At 42.4% G+C, this 25,885-nt stretch overlaps 2 protein-coding genes across 2 annotated transcripts in view; one reads left to right on the top strand and one right to left on the bottom strand.

Moving 5' to 3' along the window:
• The window catches only part of Slco1b3 (solute carrier organic anion transporter family member 1B3), a 1,042,880-nt gene that overhangs the window by 204,878 nt on the left and 812,117 nt on the right, over positions 1-25,885 (bottom strand). The window lies entirely within an intron of this gene.
• Positions 1,180-23,457, top strand: Ldhb (lactate dehydrogenase B). Its single transcript, XM_075982357.1, has 8 exons — positions 1,180-1,416; positions 3,779-3,912; positions 8,400-8,517; positions 11,311-11,484; positions 14,848-15,021; positions 19,608-19,725; positions 21,198-21,321; positions 23,098-23,457. The coding sequence occupies exons 2-8, from the start codon at positions 3,784-3,786 to the stop codon at positions 23,263-23,265; spliced, it is 1,005 nt and encodes a 334-aa protein (XP_075838472.1). The 5' UTR covers positions 1,180-1,416; positions 3,779-3,783; the 3' UTR covers positions 23,266-23,457.

A 25,885-nucleotide genomic window follows, 5' to 3' on the forward strand; every position in this document is an offset into this window, starting at 1 on the left:
CGTTGTCGCTTTTGACAATTTTTTTCTTATATTCGTATTCAATTCTATAACCAATCTCCCTCCCTAGGAATGATTTACATTACTTTCTTTAGCCCGCATTGCCTAGATGTTTAGCAGGTACCTTTCTTCCAGGAAGGAAAAAGTGCATTCCTTCCCTAACATCTTCCAGTTATCATCCCCTCTCCAGCTCCTGGGGCCGCTATTCTCTCACTACCGGGATTCAAACCCCAAGACTTGGCACACACTAAGCACGCGCCCTACCGCTGCGCCCCACCCCAGCTGCTAACACCTTTATATCAAAGCAGCTCCTTTTCTTCAATTTCAGCGTTCCTTCTGTTCCCCAGTACTGTGCTAGCTCCACCAGGACTCCCCCAGATTTTCAATAAATTGGGCCTAGAAGCACCCCGTGAACACTGCGTTCTATTCCTACTTCCATCTTCAGGGCTTGGCAGAGGAGAGCTCTATTTATAGAGTTAGCAGTCCTTCACAAGATATACACACTTAGAGAAAACAAAAGGCAAATTCTCACACTCTGGAGTCAGGAAGATTGCTAGAGAATGGGGAAACAATTTATCTTAAGAAAACACAGCTGCCCCAATCTTTAGAACGCAGGAGTAAGGAACCAGGCTCTGGGCTGGGTGAGAAATTACTGAGCATGTGGGAAGACAGAACTGTGAAGTGCAAAAATCAGGCCCCTTGGTTTTCGTAGGCAGCTATTAATTGAAGCAGGTGTGGGGAGAGGGGAGGCCAATGTCTTATCGAAGGAACTTGAACATGACGGGCAATATTTAGTTTTCTTCTGTTTTTAGTTTTTGTTTGAAACAGACTCTTAACAGGAGGGTCCAGGCTAGTCTCAAACTCCTGGCTTTCCTCTGGACTCCCCACTGCTGGGATTCCAGGCATGCGCAAGACCCTTGCTCTGATGTGATTTCTGAGAGAGTTCAGAATCACAGGGAGTCTTTCTGAGGCATGGACCAGCAGCAGCATCTTACCCGAGGAGACTGGTCTAAAGTTGAGTCTAAATGCAATCTAGACATAGATTTCTATTTGCGCAAGATGGGGAAGATCCAGAAAGGCCTGAGAGGCAGGTTTAGGCGACGATTGCCACAGTGAGAGCCAGACCTCAAGCTGGGAGAATGCTGCGGCTGCCAGAAGGTGACCTCCAACTTTTAGAGAGGGAGCGGGGGAGAGCGTGTGCTTACTGCAGCCTTGTCCTTGAAGGGGATTGAGCGAGCCGAGGGGAGTGGTAGACCCAGCTCGGGTTTCCAATCACAATAGAGAAAGCTAGGAGGCTGGAGGACAGCGGCCCCGCCTCCTCCACCTCCTCCTCCTTGCAGATCTAGGCTCGGCGGTGCAGTCTGCTGACTTTGCGGTGGTTTTCCTTCCTCAGCGCGAGGCACAGTCTCTTCTTGTCCGGTAGGTTTGACCCAGGACCCTAAAGCCTGACTCACAGAACAGCAGGGTGTATGTTGGGGGTAGGGAGCGAAGAGGCGTAATTGTTTGGCGGAACAGGAGGAAGGAGCTAGGACACATCCATCTTCTGGGGCCTTTGCCTCTGAGCATCTCAGCTCCAGCCTCTTTCTGCCTGGCGGTTTTTGGCGTCCAGCCCAGGGAGCAGAGGTGGGCAGGAGGCTGGGGCTGAACTCTGGGCTCGATCTGCATCCTGCAGGCTATTCCCAGGCCTGTGTGCTATCGGGGGGAGAGACTTGTACAAGCGTAAGTGAACCTAGTCCCACCAAGTCCTTGGTCGGCAGGTGGCGGACGCATCACTCACCTGCTGGGGTGCAGGCTGGGGGCACGCGCCATAGTGCCAGGGAATCCGGCGGGACAAGTGGGTCCTGTGAAGGTTAGAAGGCCTTGCACCTAGTGATGGATTAAGTTCCCTGCGATTGTAGGAATGGGGATAAAGCAAAGTTCAGTCCTAAACGTCCGGCTTCATCCCCGGCTCACGCTGCCCCCACTCGCCCCCCCCTCCCCCCGCTCCCCGCAGCCGGGTACCTGCGCTTGCTGTGCCTCTTAGGTGCACTAAGGTTTTGTTTACTTCTTGCGTTCAGTGTGCTAGGCCTAGACTTGCCTCCGGAGACTTTATCCGAGATGTGCGCGCTGCTGCCTCCCTCGCGACCTGCTTTGCACAGGAAAGGTGGCTTGTGGGCCGCAAACCTAGTGAGCCCCAACCTGGGGGAATTAGAGGAAAAACCTGGGCTTTAACAGTTAACACAGAAAGATCCTCTACGGAGAGGATCTTAGTCCCTGACGCAGAGGAGGGGATGTGGGATGTGGGGGACACTGAGACTGGCGTGTTTTTTTTGTTCCAATTTATCTCTCCCTACAGTCACTTCTCTGATTTGACGCCAGGCCTGTTACAATGCTTACCGTTTCCTTATTATTTTCTACCACTGTTGGGAGCTGGGAGGAGAATGTGTACTTTTCTCTACACAGCTGAGTCTGCCTGTGCTTGCTGGATCTTCAACAGTGTCGCTTTTGAAATTACCCAAACCAATTTAAGATGTTTTCAGGACAGCCCAGCTGGAGAAAGCTTCTGCTTTCCCTTTCTGAATTCACACACACACACACACACACACACACACACACACACACACGACAGGCTCTCAGGAATCTCAAGATTTCACTGTGTGACTGTGTGATGGAGTCTGACCTTGACCTCCCCTGATCCTCCTGCCTCCTCTCCTAAATGCTGGGATTCCAGGCCTTCCTAATGCTTTCTGGAACCTACCTAACAGATTTTAAGCCAACTAACAAAAATAAACTTGGTGTGGGCAGGGGTTGGGGAGGCTGTGCTTTTCTTACTGGAGAAAGTCAGCCGCTCTGTTGAAGCCGCTTAAAATACAGGGTCTGTTTGAATTCGCTTTAAGTGCCTTGTCCCAGCCCTTTGGAGGCACTTGTCTTTGTGTACACCAGGAAGCTGCAAACGTGATTCTCTCAGGCAAAATAACCCCTGAAGTGGTACAGTTTGGAGAAACGGTTTAAAATGAACTAACAAGCTACAGACTACAATAGTCGTGATTGACTCCAGCTACTTCCTTCAGGACAACTAAGGGGTCTTCACACAGCAGTTAGCAAAGCCAGGTTTTGCCACTTAGCTCTTCAGGGGTTAAAAGTGAAAACGGCTGTAGGAAGAACAGGATGGGCTATGAACAGGAGGATGACCAGGACCTCAGCTGTGATAAGCTAAGCTAGAGAGCAACAAAGTAATCAGCATAGGTTACTAAATTTGATACTTGCTCCTGAAGGAGAAACTTGTGAGGAGGCAGTGAATGTTTCATGAGATTTAAAGCACAAAACTCAGACTTTGCCATCCCGGAGTGAAAGTAATTATTTATAATGGGAATTATAATCATTTCTGTTGGCTCATGAAAAGCTATAAATATAAGTTAGCCGGTTAACACGGTGGTATATAAATTTCTTATAGGGACAATAGAAAGAACTAGCTTATTTAAGTACAAATGTCCCTACCCTTTAGCCAGTAATGAGCGATTATAACAAAAAAGGCCATAGGAGTGATGATGGCAACTTAATTGCCTGCTTGGAGTCCTCTGCCCAGGGGAAGAACTTTTATTTTAAGCTCCTAGAGAATTTTCCTGTGTTTAAATCGTCCATTAGGTGTGATGTGGTTCCCGCAAATGCATTCTGTGTTTAGACCACCCTGAGATTCCTTGTTGCGCTGCACTTTACTCTGGTATTGAAGCTCTGTCGTTTTAGGCTGTTTCTTACTCAGATTTCACTCCTGGAAAATGCATTGATCACCTTTTTCTTGTAGGCAACATGGCAACCCTTAAGGAAAAGCTCATTGCCCCAGTCGCGGAAGAGGAAGCAGCTACCCCGAACAATAAAATTACTGTTGTAGGTGTTGGACAAGTTGGAATGGCCTGTGCTATCAGCATTCTGGGAAAGGTATGTTTTAAGAGCAATAGAGGTCATGCATGCTGCAGGAAGACAACCCTCAGCAATCTGAAGTAACTTCGGAGGTCACGCTTACTTATCTTTCAGTACTTGTACACTACCAGAGGGTTCTGGTCACTCTGTGTGACCCAGGGATTTCTTGACACTGCTATAGCAGTGTGGTGTCCCCCATCATAAATTCATATTTAAAATTCTCCATGTTGTCAAAATCACATCTGTTGTAGCTGGTTTTGCCTCAATCCAAGACAAACATTTTATATCCTTACCATGCCTCTTTTTCTCTGTCTCGCAAGCCTTTGACTTTTTCCTACCGGTCCAGGTCGGTTTCGGGGCATCCTCTTTGGTGTATGCTTTCTGGGGACTTCTTTGTGATTAACCCATTGGGTGGGTGTCACATCAGGAGGACAGAATGGTAACTTGCCTCATTTCTATGGTGATAAACTGGGACCTGTGGTTGAATGAGTGACTGGGAAACTCAGATGCCGTGGTCTCTGCTTTCTCTTCTTAGGGGATTTTTGTAGAGTGGCTTGTTGAAAGAATGTCTTACAAGTCTCAAATCTTAAACCTATGGCTTTATTTAGAAATAATTTCAAACTTAAAACAGAAAATTTGTAAAATTTATCTTAATAAATCAGCATTTCCATGTATGCATCGTTCAGATTTGCCAGCCCTCTGCTTTTTGCCGTCTTCTCCCCCCCTCTTCTCCTCCCTCTCCTTCCTTTCACCTCTCTAACCTCCTCCATTATGTAAATATGTATGTATATATGTATGTATACATATACGTATGTGTATGTATGTATATATACGTATGTGTATGTATGTATACATATATGTATGTGTATGTATGTATATGTGTATGTGTCTGTATACATATACGTATGTATATGTATATATACGTATACATATACGTATGTGTATGTGCGTATATATGTATGTGTGTACATATGTATGTATGTGTATATGTATATATGTATGTATACATGTACGTATGTGTATGTATATATGTATGTATGCACGTACGTATGTGTATGTATATATGTATGTTTACATATACGTATGCGTATGTATGTATATATGTATGCATGTGTGTATGTATACATATACGTATATGTATGTATGTATATATATGTATGTGTATATGTATGTATACATATACGTATGTGTGTATGTGTATATGTATGTATACTTATACGTATGTGTATGTATGTATATATGTATGTATGTGTATATGTATCATGTATGTACTATGAGTTTCCTAAAGCATTTGAGAATATCTTGATGAGATGAAGCTTTCTAAGCCCCCCAGCATGTCTTCTAAGAACAGGACAAATTCTTACATAATCATTGCCGTCCACAGCTCTCGGCATCAGTTTTAAGGCTGACTTTGTGTCTCCAGACTTACTATTCCTTTCACCGTCCACCTGCCTAGACTCTTGGTTGTGCTTACAGATAGCCCTTGTGGTTCACATCACTGTTTCTTTCCATGCTTCTCTGACTTTAGTGACTTTGAGGCCTTGCTGGTTCTGAGAGCGTCCTTACATGTAGGAAGAGAGAAGCAATGCTTGCAATCAGCACCTCCCCCGCCACAGAGTACACTGACTCTTTGTGCGGAGGCTTCCTGAGTACCTCTGACCAAGCATATTCCTTCTGTTTGTGAAGTTTAATGGGTTGTTGTTGTTTTGTTGGGGACTGAGCACAGGAACTCTTTTGTATGCTAGATGAGCATTCTACAGCTCAGTTCCTGGGTGCGTTCCCAGCACTTTTTATTTTCATTGCTTTTGAGATTCTATGTGTATCCCACACTGGTTTCAAAGTCGTGGTCCCTCCTGCTTCCACGTCCTGAATGCTGGGATTAGAGGTATGTGCCGCAAGACCTGACCCCACACTTTTTCTTATTTATTTTTTGTGTATGAGTGCTTGCCTGAATGTATGTGCATTCATGCTTGAGAAGGCCAGGAGAGGGTATTAGATCCTCTGGAACTGAAGTTACAGATGGATGTGAGCCACTGTGTGAGTGCTGGAAGTCAAAACTGGTTCCTTTCCAAGAATAGCTTGTGCCATTAACCACAGAGCCATCTCTCCAGTGTGTAAATTTTAAATTCTAAAGGATCAAATTGTGAATCTTTTAACTGAGAAATAGTTATCAAAGAACTGATCAGTGTGTACTGTGCCCTTTTGCTTGTTTTTTCTAGCTGCTTTTAATTGGCTAGATACCTATGATATGTGATAGTCTTCTGAATTATAGGGGTTGTAAATTGTCTTAATTGAGTGTTCACTCTTTAGTCAGAACAAAAACAGTTGAGCTTACATTTAAAAAAAAAGTGCATGCCAATGCTAGTAAACTGCTTTATTCTAAACAATTGATAGATTAAATTAAAAAAAACTTTTGTGTGTGTGTTGGGGGGAGGGTAGATGCTGCTGTTTTACTGTGGGGTCTCCTTCAAACCAGGCTGGCCTCAATCTCATGACAGTTCTGCATCAGCTCAACCTTCCAGATGCTGTAATTCTTGGCCCATAACATTACATCCTCCTCACAGAGAATTTTTCTTTTCCTTGTTTTGAGACGAAGTAACTGAGACAAGAGAAATAATGTCACCTGTCCATTGTCACGTGAACTGTACATATGGCTATCCCTCCACGTATCTGACAAAAGACTCTAAAGTTGACCATAGAGATAACATATGCTCAGATAGAGAGCATTCCTGCAGCACACAGGGCCTTGGATTCAGTTCCTCAGCACCACAAAATAATGTACTTATTTAATGTGAATAACCCACCCAGTGCCACAGCAGCACAGGACATGGGAGAGAACTGTAGCCCTGGGTCCTGCAGCCCACTGCGGCTGCTCAGAATATCTTAATACATATCCCTAGGCTAGGACAAGCTCAAAAATGAAAATTAGCGAATGGTACTTCCCCATTTGTTAATTATTTAAAAAGTTATATCTTTTCCTCCCATAAAAATCTCATACTTAACCAGAACTTGAATATAAAATTGCTGGTATCAAATACCAACCCATTGATATGAGCCATTTATTAACTAAGAGGCAGAATTCATAACTACATACATTCCTCTTGAGATTAAAAAGATTTCTACATTAGCATTCTTGGCTTCCAACTGGTCTTGCTCCTTAATAGTTTATTTATAGTCACAGTAAATGCATGAGCTGTGGAGATGTAGGTAGAGAGATTTGAGTCATGCGCAGCATCAGTCCTTGGCCATGCATCTCTTTGTGTATCTCTGCTTGTGGAGGGTGTGCAGCACACACAGTCGGCTATATTCAGCGCTTTGGTTGTTTTTTTAGGTGCTGACTCTCCTGCTTCCTTCAGCTAAACATGCACTTCAAAGCTAATTCTCTACACCCACTGCCGCAGAGGCACTGACATCCTGTGGTGTGCTTTCTGACATAAGCACTAGCTTGTGTTGTACTGTTACTAAAAGACGATTGGAATTGCTGGTGCTGGATGTGGTTACAGAATCTATTAGGTTATTATTAAGTGAGAAGGTGCTAATTTAGAACTAGAAAATGAAAATGAGGATGTTGTGGGCTCTTAGATGCTGCATACAGAAGAACAGTTGTCTTTAAAAGTTTTCCAAACACGTATAAGTAAGAAGGTATATAAAAGTTTGTGTCCATATTTGATACAGAGCTGTCGTCTCTCCCCGTGCTTAGGTATTGGTTCCCGAGGATTGGCTCTTTATCCTAAGACTTGACTGCCCTTCCTGACAAGTTAAGCATTCTAGGGTTCAACCACATTCAACTCCAATGTGAACTCACCTTTGGAGATTTAAATCGATCACCCTCCCATAAGCCCTCTGAACTATGATGACATCAAAACACACTTCTAATGTTGTTCTGAGTCAATCTTTATCTATCATCTGTCTTTGTCTTTCTCATAGATATGTGCGTGTTCATATATGTACACATTTGTTCATATATATATATATGTTCATATATGTACATAATGTGTAGGCAGTGTGTCTTTTAATGAACCAACTTAACTTTCACGAGGAATCTTTGTAATTTCTCTTGAATTGTCATTGAAGACCAAACACCAAAGTTGAGGATTTTAGACATTGGGTGCTTAGCCATTTGTAAAAGACTTCTTTAGGATATATTGGTCCTAAACCTTCCTTGTGTAACTTAGGGTGCTATTTTTATACTCAAACCCTTGGTGAGCAATTCAGATGAGAAGGTGTGTTACTTTCCCCCACAGACAATCATGGCAGAGAAGGCATGTTTATTTATATCTCTGTAGATCAGGATGCAAAGATAAGGTGGGAAGTTAAGCCAGCTATAATGTGGACCCCAAGCCCATCCCCAGAGACCCCCTTGTCCAGTGAAGCTTCGTGTCCTCAAGGTTCTATTTTACACAGACAGCTCTGCTAGCTGGAGCTACGTGTTCAGAACACACAGACTGTGGGAGACTTCATACTCAAACCATGATAGGAACGAACGCCTGCTTTTGTGTTTCTAGTCCCTAGCTGATGAACTTGCCCTTGTGGATGTCCTGGAAGACAAGCTCAAAGGAGAGATGATGGATCTGCAGCACGGGAGCTTGTTTCTTCAGACTTCCAAAATCGTGGCGGATAAAGGTAGGTAGTTTCTTTGCATGCTACAAGGGATCTTATGTGAAAGAAATTTTATAATGGATAGATGGTTGGGATGTACCCTCCACCATGACAAACTTATCATTTACTTTTAATTTATTGCTATTACTACCTGTGGTGATGATGCCCAGGGCCTTGCTGGATGCGGAGCAAGTGCCCAACGTTTCCTGAGTTATACTCTATCCTAAATTTTGTTTGTTTGTTTTTCGGGTTTTGTTGTTATTTGGGTTTTGTTTTGAGACAGGATTTCTTAGAACTGGTTCTGTAAACCAGGATAGCCTTGAACTCACAAATCCACCTGCCTGTGCCTCCTGTGGGCTAGGATTAAAGATGTACGCCACCACCACCCAGTTAAAACTATTTTTTTAAACTAGAAAAAGTTGCAATTGTGGAGTGATTGTTTTAATAATGGCTAACAACAAAACACTCATGATCTGTTTTAGTAATTTCATTTACTACAAAATTTCCATCTACCTAGAAATAGTCCCCTATTTAATTTAAAATTTGTTCTCAATTCTACTTCTTGTAGAATGTATAGTCATTAAAAATGAGATTCTTCTCCATTTCTACTGTGGCCATATCACCAGTAGAGAATCTCAGGCTGTGATGTGCTGTGTTGTTTACTGTCTGAATTGGCCTCAGACATGCCAACCTTTTTGCATTAGTTTCTAGACATCCGTTTTCTGGAGATTTTGCTTTAGATGCACACAGCATGTGAATACGTTCTGTCTTTGAGAATCCCTGTAGAATGTGGTCCTGTGTGCCACATACCAGAAGTCATCTTTGTCAGCTTTACTTTACAAACACATGGTTCTTGTTCATTTCGCTTGCTTGAAACAGAGCTCATGGACTCCAGGTTGCCTTGAACTCACTATGCACTTGAGGCTAGCCTCTCCTAGCTGCCAGGATTATAGGTGTGCAGGACTGTGCTCAGCAGCACAGTTTGTTTTCTGAAGTAAAATTTGTGTGTTTTCTTTTCTTTTTTTTTAATCATCTTTACCTTTTAAAAAATAATAAAACCCCAGAATGATTATACATAATATCTGTTTTCAAGTAATCTGCATTTCCTTTGTCCCAGAATTGTTCCCTCGTTCCTCAGCTCCCTTGGAAGAAGCTACTTAATGGCTGTTACTTATGTAGCATTCAGAGTCCTGGGTCAGGTGGTTGGGTTTGTCATTCCACCTTCAGAACACAGTCGTAAGGAGGAGATAAGACCAGTCCTTGCATCTTATGGGAAAAGACTGTTAATCTTCTGCATTAGTGATGGGAATGAGCTGTTGTGTTGGAATTTGCTGATTGCATCAACACTTCCTTAGCAGAAAAATAAAATATTCTACGAAAATTAATACCACTAGAACATAAATAATCTTCCCTAACAAATATGTGACAACCCGGTATGGTGGCACACATCTATAATCCCAGCACTCAGGAGGCACAGGCAAGCAGTTCTAGGCCAGCCTGGTCTACATAATGAGTTCCAAGCCAGACAGGGCTGCATAGTGAGGGATGGGGAAGCTCAGCCAATCACATTCTGTCTTGGGGGGGGGGTGTTGCCCTAAGGCCAAAGAATACAGATAAATCTTGCAGGTGCGCTCCCCACTCTCTCTTTGGTTCCCTGCGCTCATGGAGTTCACGGGATCTTTAGTCATGTAAGTTTTCCCTTTTTCCTCAATTATTAAAAACTAAATCTTTTGTATTGAGCTGGTCTGGTTATTAATCGACCACACCCCTACAAGTGAGACTCTCTTAAACATGCGTACATGCACGCCTTTACATACTGTAGACATGTGTATGTATATGTATAATACATAGGTGTGTAACTCATACTGGCCTTGAATTCATGGCAATCCTCCTGGTACAACCTCCTGAGTGCTGGCATTAGAAGTGTGTCCCATCCCTTGGTACATGGAATATTAGAAATCAAAATTTGATTTCCAATCCAAACTTAACAGTTTCTTTTCCTTTATAGATATCAGTAGCATTATATGGCTAAAGAGAAACTTAAAATTGAGTTTGATTTGCCTTGTGTGTTACTAACAGGAATATGCAAAACCATAATTTCATGGTGATTGTGGAAAGCCTGTCTGCTGGGCTGTGGGCTCACTGACATGTTTCAGCTGTTCATGGAAATCCAATGGACTTCTTAGCCACAGACATACTTTTAGGCATTTCCCTGGTTCATTATTTGCCAGTTTTAAAGTGGGGTTGCCTCATTGTCTCTCAGGGAAGAAAAAAATGCAGCTGCAGAAGTTTGAACCTGAAAATCCTTTTTTCTTTCTTGTTTGTTTGTTTTGAGACAGGGTTTCTCTGTAGCTTTGGAGCCTGTCCTGGAACTAGCTCTTGTAGACCAGGCAGGCCTCAAACTCACAGAGATCCACCTACCTCTACCTCCCGAGTGCTGGGATTAAAGCCGTGCACCACCACCCAGCTCTGAAAACCTTTAAATAGGGGCTGGAGGATTGGCCTAGTGTATAGTTGACTACGGTGTGCTACTCTTCCAGAGGACATAGGTTCGGTCCACACTGCTTGTGTGGGCAGCTCACAACCACCTGCCACTCCAGCTTCAGAGGACCTGATGCCCTCATCTACACACCCACACCCACACACACACACACACATACACATACCTTTTTAAACCACAGTCTTTTAATACAGAAACTTTAACTCGTGTAAGTTCTGGAGGCTTATGCATGGTGAAGCTTCCAGAGCATGCCATAGATGGCCTGTTTGGCCCAGGAGTTGAATTTAAAGTTCCTTCTCTTGCCATATCTCTTCAAGATTACTCCGTGACAGCCAATTCTAAGATCGTGGTGGTGACCGCAGGAGTCCGTCAGCAGGAGGGAGAGAGTCGACTCAACCTGGTGCAGAGAAATGTCAATGTGTTCAAGTTCATTATTCCTCAGATCGTCAAGTACAGCCCTGACTGCACCATCATTGTGGTGTCCAACCCAGGTACTAACGCGGGGCTTTAACTGTGACAGTGGCCTGTCTGGTTCTGTTCTGTCTGCTTCGCCTTTGGGGACTTTGTTTTGGGTTCGCTTACTGGCAGAGTTGGTTCATGTCTTCTGTTACTGGTGCAGAAAGATGGTGTTTGCAAAACAGATGGCTCCATCCCAGGCCAAATGTTTAAAAATGTGAGTTTTGTATGGTGGGGTTTCATCTTTTTGTTTCATCCATTGTGTGCTGTAGAGCTGGAAGGCATTTGTTAATGCTGTAAGGATGGAGCTGGGCAATGACCCTGCAAAGTATATGTTATGAAAGTGTAAGGACCTGGGTTTGGATCTATAGCAACCAGGTAAAATGCCATGCTTGGGGACACACAGTTTTAATTTCAGTGCCAGGGAGATGGCAACAGGTGATTGCCTGGCACTCATTGGCCAGACATCCTACCCAAATGGCCAACTCTGGATTAGTTAATAAGACAGGGAGTAACTGAAAAAGACTCATAGACCTTTGGCCTTCACACTCGCACAGGAATGTGTGTGCTCTTGTGTGCATACGCCGTATATAACACACTCCAGTCCCCGATACCACCTCTTTTAGCCTAGTAATAAAAATTATACGATGCCATTGTTTACAGCTTCTGCTGGGCCATCAGACCAGGGTAAAAGTTAGAGTGGGTTCACAAAGCAAAATCTACACCACCAAGTTGCCACCGAGCCATTCATTTGAATTGATAAATCAGGACAAGCGACAAAATAGTCACATCTCCCAAAGGGGCTTGGAGAGAATGACTTGGTAGTTAAGAGCCCGCAGCTGCCTTTGCAGAGGACCCAGATTCAATTCCCATCACCCACATGTTGGCTCACAACCATCTGTAACTCTAGTTCTGGGGGATCTGATGCCCTTTTCTGGCCTCTGCATGCGGCATATGGACATATAGGTATATAAACACACATAAAAGAAAAATAACTAAAACTTTCTAAAAACAGAATCAGCTTGTAGAACCTGGTATCAATTGTTTTTCTGTCACCATCTTGCAAAGAAAGTGATTTTGAAATGGCCGAGCTGGTTTTTGTTTGACATTTTCTTGCCTTAGCTTTTTCTTTCTGTTTATAAAAAGAACGTTTTCTAAAAACAATTTAAGGTTTTGAAAGTAAATTTTACTTTATCATGTGCCATAACAAATGGCTAAAGTTCCATCTCTGTCACACGCACACACACACACACACATGCACACACAAACACACTTGTTTGGGGGTGCACGGGGGATTGAACTACATGGTAGGTAAGTATTCTCCCGTTGAGCTGTGTCCCCGCTCAGGTCAGTGTCACACATCTTTGGTCTGTAGTTTATCATTTATGTTACTGCATGATGGTGCGCATACACAGAATGCTGATAAAATGGTAGCGCTGTGTCTGACCCTTCCTTGGAGGATTGTGAAGAAGCTTGGGGATCACTGCAGTTCCCTTAGTACTGGGAGTTGGGACCTGTTAGGAGACCATTTCTGTATTTCCATTCTTTATGAGTCTAGATTGGGGCTTCCTGGATGGTTCAGTCGTGTATGTAAACATGTGCACCAGGTCATTGTAGGATAGAAATGGCAGAAAGCTAGCCATATTATTCCATATCCACGTCCTGTTTCAGTCGTCACTAATTATATCACTTCCATGGTAAACCTTCCAAGTCTGAGTCTTCAGGGAACTTCTGTAGGGTGGGAACAATGTCTGCGGCGTGGGGGACCGCTTCTGCCTGGAAGGAGGAACCATGTCTGCAGGGGGGGAATCACTTCTGCATGAGGAAATCACTTCTGTAGGGGAAACCACTTCTGCAAGGTGGGACCACTTCTGCAGAGTGTGTGTGTGGGGGACCATGTCTGTTAGGGGGACCACTTCTGATGTATTCAAGTTGGCATACAAAGGCATTATCCAGTCAGAGTGAGCTTAAAATACCTTCGCCAGGCTGCACAGAGGAGTGCAGTGGGGGAGGGGGGATAACCAGATACACTGTCGGCTTCTTTTCCGACAGTGTACTTCTTTCCAACATAGCCTTTACCTTCTGTGTCCCAGCAAACGTCTTACCACTGTGCCGCACAGGGGTGAAGGTTACATAGCAGCTGTCCAATCATGAGACAGTAATGACATGAATTTCGTGATAACTTGTCAGACAATATTGTACTCAAGAAAATGCATCCTGGCAGCCCTTGCTAACCTAGAAGTGGCAATTGATTGTGATGACAGCCTCCACAGCCACAGACTGTTAGAACTGGGGGCAATCTAAGTGAGTACGTCAGTGTCGTGTTGCTGTTAGAGACACCATGACCGAGGCAACACATAACAAAATAAAGCATGTAATTGGGGCTGACTTACAGTTTCAGAGGTTTAGTCCATTGTCATAGCAGGAAGCATGGCGGCCCACAGGCAGACACGGTGCTGCAGCAATAGCGGAGAGTTCTACATCCTGATCCATAGGCAGAGCAAGGGAGCCTGGGCCTGGCATGGGCCCTACTGATGTGCTTCCTCCAGCAAGGCCACACGTATTCCAATAAGGCCATACTTACTCCAACAAGACCACGCTTCCTGATTCTTCTGATCCTTTTAAGTAGTATCATTCCCTGGTGACTAAGCATTCAACTGCATGCTTATAATGGGGGGGAGGGTGTAGTATTAGGAGAGGCAGGCTATGTTCCTGGCACCCGGCCGCCCGCATGGCTAGCTTTACCCGAAATAATTACATGGAAACTGTATTCTTTTAAACACTGCCTGGCCCATTAGTTCCAGCCTCTTATTGGCTCACTCTTATATATTGATCTAACCCATTTCTAATAATCTGTGTTGCCTACGAGGTGGCTTACCAGGGAAGATCTTAACCTGCTGCTGTGTCGGGTGGGGGAATCATAGCGACTGACTGACTCAGCTTCTTTCTCCCAGCATTCTGTTCTGTCTACCCCGCCTACCTAATTTTCTGTCCTATCAGAGGCCAAGCAGTTTCTTTATTACTTAACCAATGAAACAACAGATAGAAAGATGACCCTCCTCCATCAGGAGGGGATTCCTTATTCAAGCCATCCCAGTGAGGCTGAATCAGCCCTTTTTCTTTCTTTCATGGTAAAGTTCATTGACTTGTAAAGTTCCTAGGTATTCTTATGTCAAATAATAATCCATGTGCACAGTTTTTATGTCTTTTATATTTACATTTTTTTTTACAAATGCTTCATTCTTATCTGTCTGAACCCGAGTCTGAAAAGTTAAGTTACAGACCTTTTTTTAGATCATATCTCATCTGAGAGATGGGCATGTGGAGAGGGAGAAGCCAGAATACCTTCTAATTAGTTCAGCAGTTCAAATTTACTTTCTTTTTTCTAAAATATCTAGTGGATATTCTTACTTATGTCACCTGGAAACTAAGCGGGTTACCCAAGCACCGTGTGATTGGAAGTGGATGCAACCTGGATTCTGCTCGGTTTCGCTACCTTATGGCTGAGAAGCTTGGCATTCATCCCAGCAGTTGCCATGGGTGGATTCTGGGCGAACATGGTGACTCCAGCGGTAAGAAAAATGATTTCCTTTGTGTTTCCAGCTTATGCAGACTGTTCTTTTTTATTTCAAATTTTAGTTTTATATGCTTTGCTATATTTCAGAAAGATTTTAGAAATAGTATAGTTGTATTTTTTACTCTATTCCAGTTTGCTTTTGCTATCATCTGTTCATCCATCCACCCATCCATCCATTCATCCATCCTTCCATCCATCCATCCATTCATGCATCCATCTACCTTGCTATCTTTTTTTTTTATTTTTGGTTGTTTTACAGACAGGGTCTTACTATGGAACTTTACACTGTAGCTGTCCTGGAATTTGCCATGTAGACCAGGTAGGCTTTGAATTCACAGAAATCTACCCCTGCCTCTCTAGTGCAGGGGATAGAGGTATGTGCCACCATGCCCAACTTCATCTAGCTATTTTTAAAAACATCTCTGTGTGAACATCTGCACACATGTGGAAATCCAAGGACAACTTTGGGAGTTGCTTTCCTCCTATCACAAAGTTATTAAGGATCAAACTCAGGCCATCAGTCTTGGCAACAAACACCTTTACCTGCTGAGCCAGCTTGCCTGCCTCACTGTGTTTGCTGTCCCCCATTAAATCATATTCACCATGTTTTTTTCTCCCTAAATCCTTGAATCTGTGATTTCTTCTGTTCTATCTTTCCCTCCTCCTTCATGCTTTACTTTGTTCTGTGGTTTTGCTATTGTTTTTCATGCAGTCCAGTTTTGCCTAAAATTCCCAGTATCAGAAGATAACCTTAAACTCTGATCCTCCTGCCTCTGTCTCCAGATTGCTGGGATCAAAGCCTAGGGGGGGGGTTCTTTTTTTCTTTTATTTATTATTCAGGAAATGTAACACTGAGCCAATATTTAACCGGTGGGCCATTTGCAAATGTCATCCTCTGATGTCCTGTGGGCCCTTTTCCCCATCTGGATCCATCCTGACATCTTGGGTCATATCTCATTCTGTTTCCTGAGTCTTCTTTAGTCCGGAACAGTTCTTGATCTGTGTGTCTTCATGATATTGACATTATTGGAGTACAAATATCCATCCATGTCTGTTTCTGAAGAGTTCAAGGTTATGTTTCCAGATAAATATTGCACAGGTTCTGGGGCCTCTGCCGTGTTTTCCCGTGGGTGTGCAGTACTTTGGTCTATTAGTGTGTCGATTTTGTCTTAGAGCAGTGTTTTTTTTCCTATTCCCTTATTGACCTGTATTTATACAGAATGAGAGAAAAGTCATTCTTTTTTGGGCACAGTTAGATAGATCCATGGTTGTTGGAAGAGGGCCACTTGTTTGTTCCGGACTCCCAAAACCAAAATAATTACACAGAAACTGTATTAATTCCATCACTGCTTGGTCCATTAGCTCTAGCTCTTATTGGCTAACTCTTACATCTTATTTAACCCATCTCTATTAATCTGTGCATCACAACAACGTTGTGGTCTACCAGCAATGTTTCAGTGTATCTGCCTCTAATGGATCCATGGCTTCTCACTGATTCTGCCTCCTTTCTTCCAGGATTCAGTTTAGTTTTCCCCACCTACCTAAGTTCTGCCCTAACAACAGGCCAAGGCAGTTCCTTTATTCACCAATGGTATTCGCAGCATACAGAGGGAAATCCCACATCACCTCCCCTTTTTTGTTTAAATAAGAAGGAAGATTTTAACTTTAGCATAGTAAAATAACATATAACAAAGCAGGTATTAAGCAATAATTAGAGTTACAATATTTATATCTATTTTATCATTTACCATAATTAAGGAAAGCTATATTATTACTATCTACTCTCTAACTCCATCAAAGACTCCAGTAGGACATATTACCTAAGTAAACAGGAAGTGCATTAAAAGCAACTTCCAAAACTCTAGAATTGACAGAGAAATCTCACTATCTGGAAAGTCACCCAAAGTTCTTCTGTACCATTAGGGCATCCATGTTTAGCCTACAGACCCATAGTATCCAGCAGACTTTTCCATAAAGCAGGAAATTTTAAAGATAGATCTGCTATATTGGCAGTTTGCCAGTCACTTTTTTATGTGTCCTGCAGAATGTCTGGCAGACTCTTTCATGAAACAAGAACTCCAAAGGACAGTCTTACCTTTAGGCAAGTTTAGCAGTCATTTTTCTGTGGGTCCTGCATGTCCAATTAAGCAGTCCAGGCAAGAGCAGTTTCTTATCCAAATTGCTAACAAACTCCATAAGGAGCCTCTTTGATGCCCATTATCCTTTTGAAGTAGATTGGTGCTGCCAGGAGCAGATGTGTCATAAAAGTCCTAAGATTTTAAACATTTTAAATGTCATATTCTGTAGTCTTTGAAAGGTTTGAAGAATGCCTACCCATCTGAAATACATAACTGTCCATCTAGAAAATCTAACATGACTACAATCTTGACTATTATAGATGATTATCTATTAACCTTTATTTCTTAATTATACATTACATTTTAAAATGAACTACACAATCACAAGATATAACAAAATTGACCTCAAATTTTATCAATAAACCAAGATCAATACCAATGCAAATCTCTAGCATATCCCCTTTTAAATGTAAACAAACATTTATAAATAATATTTAGGAATATGGGCACAATTCTTCTCTAAACTGCTTTCTGCTGTTTATTGGGCAAAATAATTTTTAAGGGTTGTTTAAGGCAACCTTTTAGTGGGTCTTGGTCCATCAAACCACATTAGTTTGGAAGCAATTCAGAGTCTCATTTTCTGTGGAAACAAAAGAAGAACCTCTTTTCCAAAGCAACATATCCTTAGAAGCATATTTTGAATTTAAGATACTTTTAAAATATATATGTTGGTTCAGCTTAGCAGCCCATACAATGAAATGTCTCTCTGTACTTAGCTCATTCACAGTCAAAAAATTTAAAGAAAACATAATAATATACACAATCCGTCTCTCTTTGTATATCTTATCTTTACATGGCTTATTTATTTTTACTCTGTTACCTTTTTCTTACAAGTTTAATACTTATTTTATTATCTTTACTCCTTTAATCTATTACTATCTGTACTCTTTTATATTGCATTTACTATCTCTTTACTCTTTTTTTTTCTCTCCGAAGCCTATGTACATTTTTTAAACACTGTGTCTCATTTAGAGGTCTTTTCCATCTTGATTTGTCTTTATTGTATATCTGTAATTATTTTTTTGAACAGAATTGCTTCTTAAAATGTTAAGCCCTTCTTATAAACATAAGTGGCGCCATTGCTAGAGGAAATACAGCACTGCCTGCTTGTCCTGCCCAGCCCAGCATGGTGGAGCTGTTTGCTACCTCTGAGAGCCATGCTCACAGCCCCATTTTTAGGCACACAGTGGGTCTATGTCTCCACAAAGCAAGTTGTAGCATTCTTCTCACAGACCCCATTTAAATGCTACTCGGCTGGATCTCCTGAAAGAGCCAGAGGTCATGCTAGAAGCATGGCCCAAAAAGACTGCATTTCAAAACCACAGCTACCACTGAGTCAGGAAAACCTCTCTTTAAGGAGCTGCAGCACACCACCAGCAAACAGTGAGAAACTGTGTTAAACTCCGTATTTGTTTTCTCCACCTACCTAAGTTCTGCTCTACCAACAGGCCAAGGCAGTTCTTTTATTCACCAATGGTATTCACAGCATACAGAGGGGAATCTCACATCACATGGTGTTCCTTAAAATCCATGAGGATGTCTAGTTGGCCTGAAGCAGTAGAAACCATGGACCATGAGGGTCTTACTTGGTCCCTAGCAGTTTAGCTGCTGTCTCTGTGTAATTGCACTGAACTGTACTTGAACCCTCATTCATACTGTGAGTCACACTTTTGGAGTATGAGACTGAGGTTTCAAAGTCCAGTTCCTATGTTTGTTTGTAGACATTCTCCCCTAAATTATGGAGGTCCTAATTTATATATTAGTGTGCTTTTATAATAACTGTATTTGGGTATAATTACCATAGAACTTTTTTTTTCTTAAGAAGAAACGTGCTTTTGTTACCAAACAAACAATCCCCAGTAGAGGAGTTTATATTTCTAAAATTGAGAGTTTAGGATGGTCCCAAACTATAATCTCTTGTGATTCTTACCAACCTAGAGATTTGGAAAGAAATTTATGTTCTCTGTAAATTATACAGTGACTGTTTTGAACCACATATGTTGAGAGTGAAAAAGGTCAGTAGTAGGGACTGGAGGCATGGCTCAGCAAAGAGCAGTCGCTGCTGAGGCAGAAGGCAGAGGACCAAGTTCATAGCACCCACATTAGGTGACTCACAACTGCCTGTCACTTCAGCCCCAGTTGCTTCAGCTCTCTCTTCTGGACTCCTTGGGCACCTGTACATGCTCATACAAGTACATACATACATACACATACATACATACATACAAGTTATGTATGTGTGTATGTACACATGCATGTTATATTTATTTATTTAAAAGGTCAGTTTTGTTACTAGTTGAAGCCAAGTATTAGAACAAATACTCCCCCAAAAGGGGATGAAAACTCTACTAGCGTCAGATGCCACTGAATAGTACCAACTAGTGTTGGGCTAATTTGCATCAGAGTTGAGATCTGAGATAAGAAAGTTTTGTTTTTCTCACAGTGGCTGTGTGGAGTGGGGTGAATGTGGCAGGAGTCTCCCTTCAGGAGCTGAACCCTGAAATGGGAACGGACAATGACAGTGAAAACTGGAAGGAAGTACATAAGATGGTGGTGGACAGGTGAGTAGAGATGACCCCACCTTGGTGAGTTCGTGTCCTCTCCTGGAAGGTAAAACTCTAAGCTGTTTCCAGACAGCCTGCTCAGGAAGCTCCTCCCCTGATGAGTCTCTTTAAGAAGTGGGCAGGATTAATTTAGACCAGTCAGATTTGCTGTGCAGGTATCTAGAGAAAGCTGCAATACAAATCCAGCTGTAGCAGTCAACATGGAACTACCTAGAGAGAGGGCCTTCACTGTGTTACCTGTTAACCAATAAGGTAAACCTGGACCCTGTTAGTCAAATAACCACGTGCACACACAGTCAGGCAAATTGCTGAAAGTATTTAAGTAGCACTGGTCTTACTGCCCTTCACCATACCCCACCCCCTTAAAAAAGTCTCCCACATTAATTTCGTTTTCTAAAGCCATTCCTCTCGGTTACCAACTATTCTCTTTCATGATTGTTCTGCCCCAACAATGTATCACTCTGAAATGCAGTCAAAAATGCAGGCTTGGATTCTTCTGGTTCCGATACTCAAGCTGACTATCATACTGAAAGCCATTTAACCTTCAGGGTTATCTATCACCCCTCTTCTCCTAGATGCATTAAGTATAGGTTATAGTCATTGATAATCATGTTAGTTGTGTATAGCGTAAGACCCTGGAGACTTGTTGAAATGAAGCCACACATTACATACAGGGCTTTATCACTGACAAGTGTTCAGTGTTATTATTTGCAAAGTTCTGGCAGAAAAATTGCTACCTCGAATATGGAAATTTTACTTAGAATGACTCTTCTTGGAGATTTTGACTGAGTAGTAAAGATAAACCTATGGGTTAAAAATTTCTTAGATTTTTCAATTCTTTGATTTTATGAATGAAGTTACTGCTCATTTGAGTGATGGCTTGTCTTGTCTTTCACTGTTTCCTAAGTTCATTAATACATTTGGAAATACATTTCTTTGTAAATCAATGGTGGTGGGAAATGTATGGTTTTAGGGACTGGAGAAATAACTTATCAATCAAGGGTTTGTACTGCTCCTGTAAAGGACTGGAGTTAAGTTCCCAGCACCCACAGTGGGTGACTCATGATTGCCTATAACTCCAGCTCTAGGGGCATCTGATACCTCTGCCCCTGGATACTGGCACTCATGTGCACATGCACCCACCTGCACATACAAAGCATGGTACACATGCATACATTAAAAAAATCTTGAAAAAAGAGTGAACATTCATAACCATCATGACGTTGTAAATATTCACTGATACCTGTGTATCACTCTGCCATGTAGTCCTTACATTTTTACAGCTTTTATTTGTACATTAATTCACTTGATGCTCATAAAAATCTTACAAAGCAAGTGTATGTTCTCCTTTACTAAGAGGAACTAAAGCCGGAAAAATTTAGAAATTGGCCAAGATGACCATTAGAGACAGAGCAGGTGTCAATTCAGTGACAGGTTCAATGATCTCTGAAATGGTTTCTTTTCCTAAGTGCCTATGAAGTCATCAAGCTGAAAGGATATACCAACTGGGCCATTGGGCTAAGTGTGGCTGACCTCATTGAGTCCATGTTGAAAAACCTGTCTCGGATTCACCCTGTGTCTACGATGGTGAAGGTGAGAGAAACCGCTGGGGGAAAGAAGTAGCAGCATGTCTAGTCTCATGTTGTATAAAGAGATTCATCTAGAGAAAGACAAAGAAGCTTCAGACCACAGTTACTTCTGCATTTACAGTTTATATAAACATAGTTGATCTCTTCCCAACCAAAGTCTAAGGCAAGAGCACTTAACTTTGTAGGAGCTAAAGTATCTGATAACGTTTTCTGAGAAATCTTCCTTGTGTGCCATAAACACTATTAACCGTGAGTTCTGTTCAGAACCTGCCTCTACTGTACTATTAAATAAGCATATAGGAGGTCCATTTTAAGCTTATGTAATAAACCATAGACAGCCTTTCATGGAGCACTCGATAACGTAGCAAATCTAGTTTAATTCAAAAACTATGAAGCAAACATACAAAAGAGGCCAAAAGAACCGGAAGCCAGGGACTGGATGTAGGTTTGGTTTCCCAGTTCTGCTGAAATCAGGTGTGGTTGTGCAGATCTGAGCACTGAGGATGTAGAGACAAAAGGATCAGAAGTTCAAAGTCATCCTCAGCTACATGGCAAGTTTGAGACGAACCTTTACTGCATTACTTCGTTGGAATAAAATCCATCCAAGAAAAGCAAAGTTATATTAAAACAGCGTATGTAGCAAGTGAGTTGTTTCTACATGTCAGTGCCAAGAATGGGAAAAAAAATATGGCAAGTAAGTGGGATCCCCAAAAGTAAGCTAGCTGGCTGGGAAGCTGAATGGACAAGCTGTCATTTCAAAAGGGAGTAAAGTGAAGAGCCATCGAAGAAGACACCTGCTGCCAACTTCTGACTTCTACATGCACACACTGAAACACGACGCACACACGCATCCCCACACATACAGAAAGGTAGTTATGTGTACAGCATGGCACCAGATGCTTGGCTTAGGGTACTATGGACAGTTTATAAAGCGAGTATGGGTCAATTTGAGTAACTGTTGACTTCTTTAGGGTGCCTAGAGAAGAATGTTTTTATTTTATCTACTTTGGTGTATGTACAAAAATGTTTGAGGTTAATAGTTTTAAAGATTAAGATAACTTAACATTAATCCTTTAGTTATATAGGGAAATTGAACCCATAATCAATTCCCTTATTTAAAGAACATTTGAGAGCGAGTTAAAACTGCTTCCTCAGCACCTCTTGATGGTATTGTCACTCCAGTTCCAGGGGATCTGACGCCCTCTTCTGGCTTTTGTAGACACCTGTACTCATTGGCACACATAAACTCACAGACACAAACACACACAAAAATTTTTGTTGTTGTTTTGTTTTTCAAGACAAGTTTCTCTGTGTAGCCCTGGCTGTCCTGGAACTTGCTCTGCATAGTTTAGCTTCAACGATCTGTGTACTTCTGCCTTTTGAGTGCTGGGATTAAAGGCATGTGCCACCCCAGGCACAAACAATATAAAAATGAAAAGAAAAATGAGTTGATGGAAAGTTATCCATTAAGGGACCTCATTGAAAGTCATTTAAAGACTCATATAGCAAAGCGTATTTAAGCAGAAAATAGTATTTGACTTAAAAACTAAGTACTGACTACCTTCTTGTAACTAGTTTTTTTTGCAGTGTAAGTTTGTATAGTCTATTAATATGAAAATGATTTCAAACCCCAAAGATATATGGACATATGGACCAGTTAAATGAAAAATAGGAGAATACGTGTTCAGTAAATCTACAGTCATCTGTATTCAACAAAACTCTGCTGATCATTTGTACCATGACCTCATGCCTTGTCTGAATGCTTTTGTTGCTCTCACAGGGGATGTATGGCATTGAGAACGAAGTCTTCCTCAGCCTCCCATGCATCCTCAATGCCCGAGGACTGACCAGCGTCATCAACCAGAAGCTGAAAGATGATGAGGTTGCTCAGCTCAGGAAGAGTGCAGACACCCTGTGGGACATCCAGAAAGACCTAAAAGACCTGTGACTGCCAGGTTCTAGGCTGTAAAACCCAAGCCTCGAAAGTCACTAACCGTGAACCTTTAGTCTTCAGCCTTGTCAATAGGTCACAATTTGCTTCTCCCCTGACATGTGATATGAGCTCACAGATCAAAACCCAGACTTGTTTGATGTTTGCACTAGGAGCTCTTGAACAAATAAAGTTAGACATTGCAGCGTGCTTTCTTGTGTCCTTTTCTCTAGGCTGTTTGAGATGGTGTCTCAGGACCTTTGTAGCTAGGGCCAGCCTTGAACTTGACCTTCTGGCTTCTGCTTCCCTGGTGATGAGATACAAGATATAAGCTCACTTTGTATGCTTCTCCTCCTTTTTTAAAATGACCTTCCTCCACCTTCAATGTACCTAAATTCTGCCATCTCTGTTTCTGTAACCTGCCTTAGGGTCAGCATCAGAATATTCACTCGTAGTGTGTTCCATGATTTCCATGTCTTGAGAATATGGTTACAACTTTTGAAGAGTTTTAATTATGGCTATGTGTAGATATGTGCACCTGGTGTCACAGGCACCAGATACCTTGAAGCTGGAGTCACATGTGGTTTTAAGTCAACTGATGTCAGCGCTGGGAGCCAAGCAAGCGCCCACTGCAAGGGCAGGCAGAACATGCTCTTTGCCCCTGAGCCATCTCTCAAGCTGTGGCTACAATTTTGAGGGTATAACTAGAGAATTAATGCATATTAGTGTGTGTGTGTGCTCACATGCTCACGTGCGTACCTTTCTTATAAAATCTCCCATTTTAATTCTCTGAAAGGAAGAAACTGTTCTGTGAAATTGGGAAAGACTTATGTTGGAGTTGCTTTTGATAGTGAAGGAAAACGAATGTTTAGGTTGAGTCACCCAGTCCCAGGTGTCAGGAAGACAGCACAATAGAGAAACGAGAGAGAGAGAGACAGAGACTGATACACATGGGTTATCTAAGACTCAGCTTGGGGATGGTTAAGAGCCATTATAACAACCCTGGTGTGGTAGTTTGAATGTGTTTGCCCCCCATAAGCTCATGGGGCTATTAGGAGGTGTGGTCTTGGAGGAGGCTGGATGACACACACCTTTAATCCAGACTTGGAGGCTGGAGCACACACCAATCTAGACTGCAGTGGACACCTTTAATCTGGGCCACACCTGATGGAAGTGTCACTGTAGGGGTGGGCTTTGAGGTCTTTTTCTCCATCTTTACTCAGCATGACACTCGGCTGACTTCCTTTTGTCTACAAGGTGTAGCACTCTGAGCTCCAGCACCAGGTCTGCCTGCATGCTACCATGCTCTACTTCATGATCATAATGGACTGAACCTCTGAAACTGCAAGTGAGCCACCCTCAATTAAATGTTTTCTTTATAAGAGTGCCATTGTAATTGTTCAGCCACAGATAAGGCTGCACTTCCGGGTTCTAAAGGCAGGCATGTCCGGATGGGCCCTCGGGCACAAAGGGCCCCCGCATGACCCACATGCACACATGCATGGTTACATCCATTTATGACTCAGCTAAAGCCTTGCACGCATGTATGAGTCGCTCATCATCTGTATCATCAGTATATAACATAGTCACGCCCACCCCCTGTGCGCATGTGCTAAGCAGCTTTTAAAAGCTGGACATGCCATCTCCCCCCACCTCTCTGCACATAGATCCCAAGGCCTGTATGCACCCCCTCTAATAAACTCCTAAGTGGGTTTGTTTGTGTTCCGTGTTTCCTTCTCACTCGCGCCAGGTAATTTCAGTCATGGTCATGGTATCTCTTCAAAGCAATAGTAAACCCTAACTAAGACACCTGGGTTTGAGAGTCAGCTCGGTTCTGGATTGACAATGGTCTGAGCACGTTACCTGCCGTCTAATTGAACCAAAGCCTTAATTCCTTCATCCATGTGCAATGGTGGTAATGGTTCCTTTTCAATATGAATGGTTTACCCTATTTTGAAGCTAGGCAAATGCTTGCCATTGAGCTGTATCCCTAGCCAAAGATATGTAAATAAAATGAAAAAATTATATAGAACTCTTAGTACAAGGTGTGGCCATAATAGGGGCTGACAGCCCACTAGGGCTTATATTGCAGGTGTATACACAGATTTTGATCTCCCAAGTTATAAGGTCGTGTTTCTTCGCCTTGGCACTAGTGATGGATAGTACTGGACTGGATAGTACTCACTGCAGAAAACTGGCAGTGAGATGTTTGGCCCCAGCTCGGATGGTCACCTGACAGACCTGACAGATGTCCATGGACACCATTTCTCAGGGCACTCTAAAGATTCCTGTAGTTATCTCCAAACGTTCCGGGCAGAAGGAACAAAGTCACCCTGATTAAAACAACTACCATGAAGCTTTTCATCTCTGTTTTACCATGAGGAAAAATGAGAGGTGTCAAAAGATGACAGCCAGTCACTGAACAAGTAAGATTCAAGCCAGACCTTGGAGATTCTAAACGACTGCTCTTAACCTTCGTGTGTTCTGAAGCAAACACCACTTCTGCACAACACGTTGATGTTTTGTTTCATGTTCTAACATACCTGAGGATGTTTGTTTTTGGTAACAGAGAACAAGACAGATGTTAAATTAATTTTTCAAGTCACATTTCAACCAAGACAGATATTACATTTATTTT

This window comes from Microtus pennsylvanicus, chromosome 8, assembly GCF_037038515.1.
Source record: "Microtus pennsylvanicus isolate mMicPen1 chromosome 8, mMicPen1.hap1, whole genome shotgun sequence".
NCBI lineage: Eukaryota > Metazoa > Chordata > Mammalia > Rodentia > Cricetidae > Microtus > Microtus pennsylvanicus.

Coding starts and splice junctions, on each gene's coding strand:
- Ldhb (XM_075982357.1), top strand. CDS start 3,784: ATGGCAACCCTTAAGGAAAAGCTCATTGCCCCAGTCGCGGAAGAGGAA. Junction 3,913..8,399: donor CTATCAGCATTCTGGGAAAG/GTATGTTTTAAG, acceptor TTGTGTTTCTAG/TCCCTAGCTGATGAACTTGC. Junction 8,518..11,310: donor CAAAATCGTGGCGGATAAAG/GTAGGTAGTTTC, acceptor TATCTCTTCAAG/ATTACTCCGTGACAGCCAAT.